Source organism: Phoenix dactylifera, chromosome 17 (genome assembly GCF_051530095.1).
Source record: "Phoenix dactylifera cultivar Ajwa chromosome 17, Ajwa_hap1_PhDact_Kaust_v1.1, whole genome shotgun sequence".
NCBI lineage: Eukaryota > Viridiplantae > Streptophyta > Magnoliopsida > Arecales > Arecaceae > Phoenix > Phoenix dactylifera.
Genome location: NC_143206.1, coordinates 14,517,454 through 14,527,744, shown reverse-complemented (window position 1 = coordinate 14,527,744; position 10,291 = coordinate 14,517,454). Strand labels below are relative to the sequence as shown.

The 10,291-nt window shown below is 36.0% G+C and overlaps 1 protein-coding gene across 3 annotated transcripts; it reads left to right on the top strand.

The window, feature by feature from the left end:
- Positions 1–677: 677 nt before the first annotated feature.
- On the top strand, positions 678–9,385 carry LOC103720645 (ATP-dependent Clp protease proteolytic subunit 5, chloroplastic). Of its 3 annotated transcripts, none has more exons than XM_008810447.6 (9): positions 678–939; positions 1,048–1,152; positions 1,263–1,380; positions 1,469–1,561; positions 4,544–4,589; positions 4,684–4,756; positions 8,280–8,314; positions 8,419–8,507; positions 8,962–9,385. In XM_008810447.6, exons 1-9 carry the CDS (start codon positions 800–802, stop codon positions 9,160–9,162), a joined length of 900 nt encoding a protein of 299 aa, XP_008808669.1. In that variant the 5' UTR covers positions 678–799; the 3' UTR covers positions 9,163–9,385. The 3 variants fall into 3 exon arrangements, with proteins under 3 accessions (XP_008808669.1, XP_089784163.1, XP_089784164.1); XM_089928038.1 differs by having other exon boundaries at positions 758–939; positions 1,241–1,380; XM_089928037.1 differs by lacking the exon at positions 4,544–4,589 and having other exon boundaries at positions 719–939; positions 4,641–4,756.
- The last annotated feature ends 906 nt before the right edge of the window (positions 9,386–10,291 follow it).

Sequence of the window (10,291 nt, the reverse complement as noted above, 5' to 3'; positions counted from 1 at the left end):
TTCAGCCCGATTCAATTCATTTGCAGATCAACTTACTAAAATCAACAGACTCCATTCCTCGGTGTCTGGGGCAAGATAATATACTACTAACGTACTAAGAAAAGAAATTAACCAGGCCTGGCAACGGTTGTTAAGAACTTAAGATTGTAGTTACCAAAAAAAAAAAAAAAAAAAAACTTAAGATGGTCTCAAGAAACCAAAGTACTACAGGGTACATAGATCAGACGGCTAATCATTCACTTCTTATCCGGTCAGTATTCTTCAAAACCTACGCTGTACCCCCAAAAAAGGTAAACAACAAAACACAATATTTTTTTTATTGAATATCCTTCTATAATTTTAAATTTGTGCGAATATGCCCTTAAAATTTATATTTACTTTTGTATCCTTATTAAATATTATTTTTTATAAAATATTTTTAATATAATAGTTCTTAATAAAAATTATATTTATTTTAATTAAAAATAAAAAATTTAAAATTATTATTTTTTATTTTTTTATCACGATGGTTTTATAAGTATTTTAATCATCTTAATTTGAACTGTTAACTTTTTGATGGCTTGGAGATATATATATATATATATATATATATATATATATATATATATATATATATATATAATAGTAAAATAAAATTTTTAATATAAATATTAATTTTAGGAGGATATTTTAAAATAATAATAAAATAAAATAAAATAAAGCCGAAGGCTCAGGGAAGTCGCCGTTTTCCGCCGCGGCATCTCATCGGATAAGAAAAGAGAAGCGAGGCGAGCTCGAGACTACAGGAAGAGAGGGAAAGATGGAGATGGCCATGGCGAATTCATCCAGCGCGGCGGTGCCCGCTGCTTTCTCTCTCAAAACCCTCCTCACAAACCCTCCCAAAACCCTCCACCTTCCCACCCAATCCCCCCTTCTATCCTCTTCTTTTCCTTCTTCCAAGTACTCTCTTCATCTCTTCTTTCCTCTCCTCTTTCTTTCTCTCTTCTAGGGTTTCTTCTCAGTTCCTGCTCTCTCTCTCTCTCTCTCTCTCTCTCTCTCTTCTTGCAGGAAGTTTGGGAGGCTTGTCGGCACCTGGAGCTCTCCTAAGGCCATCTACTCGAGCGGCTCCTGGGCGCCGGATCGAGTTCAGAGGAAAGGGATTTGGTCTATTAGGTAGGCTACTGTCTCTTTCTCTTGTCCCGTCTCCATTTCTCTCTCTTGATTGCTTCTTGGCTTTGTGCAAGGATTCGATTATTTGTAGTGTGTTGTTGGTGGTGATTTAGGGATGATTTGATAGTGCCGTCGTCTCCCTACTTTCCGGTGGAGGCGCAGGGAGGGCAGGGGCCGCCGCCCATGGTGCAGGAGCGGTTCCAGAGCGTCATCAGCCAGCTCTTCCAGCACGTATGCGTTGATAGGGTTTTGGATAATTAGGGATTAGGTTTTCTTCTTTTCTCGAAAGAGAAGAGACTAAAGATTTGTTCTTTTGTAGAGGATTATACGTTGCGGTGGACCTGTGGATGATGACATGGCGAACATTATCGTGGGGCAGCTTCTCTATCTCGATGCTGTTGATCCTAACAAGGTCTCTACTTGGTTTTGTTTGCTGTTTCTCTTATGATTGGTAGTAACTCCATCTTAGGATTTGTTTGGTTACTGTTGATTAGCGGCATAATCCCCTCGGTTTTCACCCATTCATAGCATTTCTTTCTTCTTTCTTTTGCGGTGACCAAAGGTAGTATTAATTCTGGCTGCACGATTCTTCTACATAGGGGAAATGTCTCCTTTATCTGGAGGGTCTTATAAGGCACACATATTGGATGGATAGAGTAGCCTACTTTGAACCTGATACTTCTTGAGTTTTATGGATTTTTAACTGCAGAACTTGTTGCTGGAAGGAGCTTGCATGGTGTTGTTCTTTTTTGGTTTGTAAAATAATAAATGAGAGATGTGATGGAATGCTAGGGCAGGAATGTTTGAGGCAGGTTGCGATGATTGAATTGCTGTCTGTTCTTTGCATCTAATTTTGTTAATTTATGTTAGTTAAATCTGGTATTTCTCAGTGGTTGTTGAGTTTGATGCTAGGATATGTTCAACCATTTTTCAGAAACAGCCATGCCATAGCTCACAACTCTTTCATTTTCATGACTTCTAGGTTGCCTTGGGCTGTCTTCCTTCTTTCTTATCCTTTCATGAGCTACTTTCCTTCTCAGGCCACCCTTGGTTCCCATTGCACATGGCCATATCATATTAAAGTTTTAATTTCTTCTTCACAACTATATCTTCAGTTGATAGAAAGCTTCCTCTATGTTAATCATTTCAAATTCTACTATTACTAAATTTATGTGCCTTCATCTTCTCATTTTTGGGATGCCCATGTCGCTCCTTCAACAACCTCTACTTGCTAATATATGAAATTTGCTGACCTTACTATTGTCTGATAAAAAGTATTCTCTTGGTCTTGCTCACTTGTTGAGGCATATCTCTTCATCCATTTTGTGCTGAATTTATTGAACATGCTTTCATCTTTTATTTTGTTCATTGATGTAAAAATATTTGAGATGAGAGAACCCCTTTATTATCAATCATTTCATGCACAAACAAAATTTCAAGGTCCTGTGCCCAGACAGTACTCTAGGAAAAAGGTTTGCATGGATCTGAATTGTGTAAATTTATTTATGATTGCAGGCATAAGACAATATTGGGCTGCAAGTAAATGAATACTGTATAAACAATTAGAAGAAGGAAAGTATAACAGCTTTTTGCCAATGCTTAAAACTGAATATGAATAGTTGGCATCTTTTATTTTTTCCGTAGAAGAGGTTGGATGGTACTTAGTGAAAGGAGGAGCTTGCATGTGGCATCTTTAAGCAATGTATAAACATGTATTGTCTAACTAGTTGAGAATAAGTGTCACCATGAAACAAGCCTTATTCCAACTAATTAATTTCAGATTTATTCTTCTTTGCCGTTGCTGTTGACACAAACTTGTTTAGATCCTTTCGCATAACATCCATTTGTATTTTCTTAGGTCTTCTTTTTCTATTTTGTAGCTATATAAATGCAAATGTTTTTATCAGATCTTTTTCTCAAAATCTTTGTTGGGCATGTCTAGTGCATCTGAGTCGGTTCGTTGCTTTTTTGTTCCTCATCTGTGCTCCTATACTTTATTTTGAGGATACAAGATTATTTTCTTTTATTTATTGATTTTTATCCTTGGGTTCTTGTACTTCTTAGATGAATGCAGAACTCATTTGGTTGCCAGAATATATAATCTTATGGATGGTATTCTCAACCACTATGTAGTGTAAAAATTTATAATAAATGACTATGATACTAAATTGATGGCTGTGATGATGACCAAGGTATTGCAATTTGATGAATTGCTACTAATCATCAATATGTAATGTGAATAAACCACCAAAGTTTTTTTTGGCAGCGCAATTTTATGAATATTTTTGAAATTTCAACTTTTAGATAACCAAGCACTACCTTAACTTTGAGATAGCTTGTAATATATCATTTGGTTTCCTCCTCTAAGTAAACACTGATGTAGAGGAGAACGTAAAAGTCTATTGATCATGTAGCTGTCATGCATCCGACATCTTGGATTGAGCTGTAAATTACCAAAGCTTGTGGATCTATACATCATTAGAACCTTAAGCTGGCCTATACATCTTTGACTACCAAAATATCTTATTGTTGATGCTAGATCTCTTCTGAAGAAATTAAATTAATGAAAGTAAGTACCTTGAAGCAAGGTTTGCAATTTTGGTGCCAGATCCTGTACCAGTATCATCTTGGTACGGTGTTGGCATGCTCGACATGGGGTTGGTTTAGTGGATCGATACTCAATACGTCCCTCGTATTGCGTAGTTCATTACCAATACCGTATGATATGTCTGGTACTTACAACATACTATGCCTTGAAGTTTGTTAGAATAAGAAGAGATCATATCATTACATAACATTGTTGTCTTGATTCCTCGACAAATTAACTTTCTACAATTAGGAAGAATAAACATTACAATGCCCAAGGAATGGACATGCAGTCTGGTCCACTTGATAGTACATGTAAGGTTTAAAGAAGAAAAACTAAAAAAAATACAAGCAAGCATCAGGAATATGTGACAAAAACAGGCAGTCCACGCCCTCGTTTTAGTTGTCATTGGTGGGTGTTTTAGGTAGGTTGTGGCTTGATTTGTCGTGATTTAAGGTATAAAAAGTACATTGATGTTTGATTGAACAAATTGAACGAGATGTTATTGAGTCTTGTTGAACTGCTACTGAAATTTGTTGCTTTCATGAAAGCATGCAAGTGGGATATACGATGCAGTGAATTAAAGGAAACTTTGAATTATCTCTATTTATACTGGCCATTGTTTTATTGATTATCAAACATTTCTTCTTCCGATTCTACTTGTATGTATTCATGAGAACTTTTTTGCAGGTTAATGAATATCCATTTCCTTTATGGGATAGTTAACTAAGTTTAGAATTTATAGATATTTTCATTTATGTGAATTCTCAAACACAAACTTAATTTGTCACCTGATGTTCCTGATAGGATATTATCATGTATGTGAATTCTCCAGGAGGATCAGTTACAGCTGGTAACTCCTTCTATCCTTGTAGTTTTTCAGTATATCTTATATATGTATCAGGTATATTTTTACTTAGGCAGTTGGATTGCACACTTCCTTTTAGGCATGGCTATTTTTGATACAATGAGGCACATCAGGCCTGATGTCTCCACTGTCTGTGTTGGACTTGCAGCTAGGTAATAGCACTGAATAGTTTGTCAGCTTTTACCATTTGGTTATTGAACAGTCGAAACTTGGCTTACCTTTGAATTAGTCTTGCTTCCATCAGCTGTATTCAGGACTTTTTGTTGATTAGCTAACTAATTCTTTTTGATAGCATGTAATCCTCAAGTTTTTCTTTTCTTGCGTAAACTATTTATAATCTTTAGAACTAGTTCTATCAGCCAAACTTTCTCTTTTGTCAACTACTCTTATTTCTAGTATATCTTGCAGTTATTTAATTATTACCTTGTTGATATTTTTATATGTGCATGAAAGCAGTTGCTCGCAAATTTTTTCTCATGTTGTGGTTAATTGACTATATGACATATCATGATTAAGGATATATTTTGGACTCTTGAAATACTTTTTCTTTTTTGACATAATCGAGGAATTACATTGGTGAGCATGTAATATTTTAGTGTAATGTGGTGCTTGGTGCATTTTATTTTGCTAATATTGGTACTATAATTTGCACAAATAAAAAGGGTTAGGAAATGGGACACATTAAACTTGATTACCGTACTACAGCGAAAGATTTTCCATGATCAGATTACATCTTATAGGAACCCATTGTCATACCATAAACTGTATCATCATTCACAACACTTTCCCTTTCTATCTATCCTGCTCTCCACTTTGACTTTGTTTTGTGTGTTTGCCTTCAATAATAGGTAGTGTAGTGATGTAGACTAAATTCATTTTATAACCTTATTAAATTCTTTTTCAGAACATCAGAAAATCCCAAGGTAAAATTTATGTTTTATGGTATAATTGAGAGACCATAGAGCAATTTCCTGTGTATCATCTTGATGGATGGCAATGACATTACCGTGATAGTTTTAAAGGCTTTTGCAAGATGAAGAGGAAGTGGTTGAGAAATAGGAGGTTCTAAGTTGCGTGGAGATTTCAGGAAGCGTATATATCTAAGGCAAAAGTTGTGGAAGCTAAACATAGAAGATAATTTGGAACGTCAAAGAGGTAGGCACTACTTTCATACTCAAGGTGAAACGTTGTGGACTGATGTCAAGAATATTTTACTTTGAAGTGCCATAACCATAACCATCCAGCATTGTTTAACAAAAGGGACAGTTTTTCTTATTTAGGCTAAACCAAAGTCCATGCACGGCTTTATTCATTTTCTTTTTTTATGACTCAAGACAAAAGAAAAACGAAACATGGAACTGAAGAAGAAAGGTTAGTCATATAATTGGGATCTCTTTTTCCCAGTTTTCATGACTGGAAGCTGTTATGATCATCTCCTACCTGAAACAAAATTCATATTACTCAATTCTCTGCAACTTTCTTGACCAAGATAGTAAATTGGCCCTGCCTAAACCATATGCTCCAAGTGTTCTGATATAAAAAGACTATTACTAATATTCTTCTGTGGATCTCCAAAAATATTAGGTACGTAACCATTCTAACATTCCATATAGGTGAGATGCTAACCTTTATGATAAGAATAGATAGGTATTGTTGAAGATTTTCCTTCATCTTTTTGACTCTGCCTTGGTAGACCTCTTTTTCAGTGCATACCTGTCTCTTATTCTACATATTCGAGGTCATATCCATGGGGTAAAGAGAGAGATGGAAAAGAGTGAACTTTGGTTTAATGATTTTAAAACATATTTTAGTAGCAGGGCGATATGAGTCTGTAACTATCTGACCTCTGAATCTGAATGAAGTAAAGACGAATTGAAAGAAATTGACTTATAGTGCTGATCTTAGATGGCATATAGACTAGGAAAGATGATTCTCTTTATCTGATAACCTTTGGATTGAACAGAAAAAGGTGAAATTAAATTTTATCAGATGTGAAGAATCAATTCACTGAAAGAATTAATATATTAATAATCAAACCTAGGTATGAAAGAAGAGTCTTATAGGAATGTGAGAAAAGTTTTGTTGATTGAGATAGCTTATTTAAGTTAATGGCTGCAACATTAGGGTAGAAAAATGAAAATACATAGCAAAATTTTGGACATAAGCTCATATGAATGGGTATGTGATTTTTGGTGGATTTTTTTTCTTGAGTATAATGTCAAATACAAGTTATGTCATTTGTCTAGATGCAACTTTTCAAATTTCAGTAGTTTTCTGTTGGGTAATGATTTTATGCTCACTCCCATGGTTCTTAGGTTCTTTACCCCGAATGTAACTTGTTTTGCATCATGAGGGACATTGCATGTAGAAGTCAAACAGGCTCCTAGTTCTTGCATTTTTGTTTGGAGTTGGTTGATAGGGGTTACACTTGGAGTGGTTAAATGGAAAATTTAGGACATTCCAACTACGCCTATCATTTGAGGTATGGATACAAAGAAGTAACAGATTGCTCAAAGCCTTCACTGCTGAACAAAATTCAAGAAGATTGTTAGGTATCATAGGGCTTTTAATACACATCCTTATGTTCTCATGTTTAGCTCAGCCTTGTTTGATCATGTGTTAATGGCTTAGCACCATCATAAAATATCTTGCTTATCCTCATTTTGTATCCATGTACATTTTCTAGTGCCTACATTTTGACCCATGCAACGTATTGCTAACCATCCAGAAGTAACTTTCAGTCCAGTCTCACTGGCCGGATGTTCTCACACCACCTCTCAGCCCACCAATTAGATGGGATAATTTTGTTGGTTCTTTTTTAGGGAAAAAAAGCACAAAGCCTTATCTCTGTCATGTTGGTTATGGTTTTAATATTGTTAAATGTACTAGTCATTGCATTCCAATACAGATTCTTTAGAAAAATGGCCATGGACTCTAGAAGTAGGGATCACCAAATATGCTGTCAATCCCATTCCAAACTCAGTTAAGGTCTCATTCACTGTGCTACAGTGAACTGTCTATAACAAAACGTCTCTTATCTCATTCCTCACTCTGCTCCCACTCCTAATACAAAAGATATGAAAGATGGCAAATTTTTAGAATAATTGGTGGATGACACATCATTTCCATGATTTCATAGCTATGATAGAAGAATTACACGTATTAAATAATCCAGGGAACACCTTCTGTGGTTCAAATCAGGAACCTCCTTCCAGTGGGAGTGCAACCACTATGCTATAGCCCTCTTTGCATGGAAGACTAGAAGGACATCTTTTTATACATTGCAATCGTAATTACAACTCACTTGCATTGTCTCATCATTTGGAATTTATTTTTAAAATGAGGGATGAAATATATTTTATTTCAATAGTGTGCAATCACTTCCTCGGGGTAACTTGAATGTCTGTCTTAGAAAGTGCTTTTAATATTCTTGAGAACAAGTAGTTATGACAGTTTATTTTCACGAGTCTCTCAGTTCATCAGTGATGATCTTATACATGAGACACTCCTGATGATGGCTTCATGTTAAATATAATGCCTCTTTCATCTCTTGGTCCAAAAGAATCCTCAGTGCTTATATATCTTTTCTGTTCTATGTTAGATGCTGGATTATTTCTAATGCACATTAAGATGACTGACTTTTATTGTCAATGTTGCTTGGGCTTTCAAAAACAGCATGGGTGCTTTTATTCTGAGTTCTGGTACTAAGGGTAATTCTTCTGAATTTTTAATGACTCAAAATTCCAAGTTTTGTCCTTTCAAATAACTTGAATATTTTGTTTCTAAAATTACACCATTTTCTTCTGCAAACAAGGAAAACGGTATAGTTTACCAAACTCCAGGATAATGATTCATCAACCTCTTGGAGGAGCTCAAGGCGGGCAAACTGATATTGACATCCAGGTAATCTGAATTTGATGTCATATTTGTTACCTAATTTTTGTAGATATTTCCATTCCATGATGGCTATCATGATTTGTTGACTCCTTGATGGATGCTAGCAGAGACCCCCTCCTTGAGAAAATGTCACACACTGCTGTTGATTGGGGTTGCTGCTTTGTTTCAGTTAATTATAATTGTTTAGAGTTTAGACGCTAGGCATAACATCACAAAGTAGTGCCTTGTGTGTTTATTATTCAATGTCAGATTCTTTTTAATAAAATATCTATCGCCTATGGGTAGACAAAAAGATCTGTTGGTTAGCGGCTTCTTTGTTTATTTTTTTGTGCTTTCTTGACAAGTAAATGCAAAATTGACTCATAGCTGGGCTAACTTTGATTCCCATGTACGCTCTTGTGTACATGGGAAGCTAATTTGAAAAGCTAATTTCAAAATTGACTCTTGTGTCGCCTTTCAGGCAAATGAAATGCTGCATCACAAAGCTAATTTGAATGGGTACCTAGCGTACCACACTGGCCAAAGCCTGGAAAAGATCAACCAAGATACCGACCGGGACTTTTTCATGAGTGCAAAAGAAGCTAAAGATTATGGTCTAATTGATGGCGTGATCATGAATCCTCTCAAAGCACTTCAGCCACTAGCCGCTTCTAATCAGTAAAGACCAGAGTCCATGTTGTCATGACCCAACCATGTAGCCATCACAGTGATGGAATGCTTGTCACTGATCCATCCTGTTACCCGAGGAGAATTTTTTTTCCCTGCATCGCGGAAAGTTTGCATTTATCAAGCTTAGCATAGCAAGCAATATGTCTTCTTTCAGTTATGTGAACAGCATTTGTACTGTTACATTGAAATTAAAGTACAGATCAGTTTTACAAGTAGCTTTGATTTTTAGTACAAGCAGATAAAATTTTTAGTATAACAATGTAGTCCTAGCCTTGATTTCTTCCTCTTTTTTTTATTTTTTTTGGTACAATGGCGGCTCACACCTGACGGGTATGAATGTGGCTAATAAGATCAGAAAATAAAAGGCTACAAAAAGGCTTTAGTACAGACTCGTGATCCATCCAGATGAAACTTCTTAAATGATGAGCGGCAAAGGAGGCAACCTAGTTCGCAGCATCATGTTCGAGCCAATTAGATGAAGGTTTTCTTTTGGCTTGAGTCTCAGCACCTACCCTTTTTTTATTCTAGTTATATAAACCTTTGTCTTCTCAAAATAAAGATTTGGCTCAGGATTGCTGCAACTGGACTCAAAAAAAAATTCGATATAGGTATTTCCTAAAGGGCTAACCAGAAGTTAGATATGATACAAAATGGATCTTGTTTTATCGTTGATCAGAGATTTCTGTATGAAAAATACGAATCGGAGTTTGAAGAAGGGGAAGGAGCCGTCGACCCGCAACAGATAAAGGAGGATTTATTCAATCACATAGTTTGGGCTCCTAGAATATGGCGCCCTTGTGGCAATCTATTTGATTATATCGAAAGGTCCACTAAATTGGGATTTCCCTATTGGGGCGGGTTATTTCGGGGCAAGCGGATCATTTATCATAAAGAGGATGAGCTTCAAGAGAATGATTCGGAGTTCTTGCAGAGTGGAACCATGTACCAGACACGCCCTTCTCTCTTTAGTTCTAAAAAGAACTTCCTCCAATTTTGCCTTTGTATCTCTTTTTGTAAGTGGATGCTCTGCAATTGCTTGTCTTTTACTCGCCTTTCCTCGTCCCACCAATCCTTTAGCCGCCCTTCCCAAGTTTGAAGTTCCTCCCGGGCCTCCTGTAACA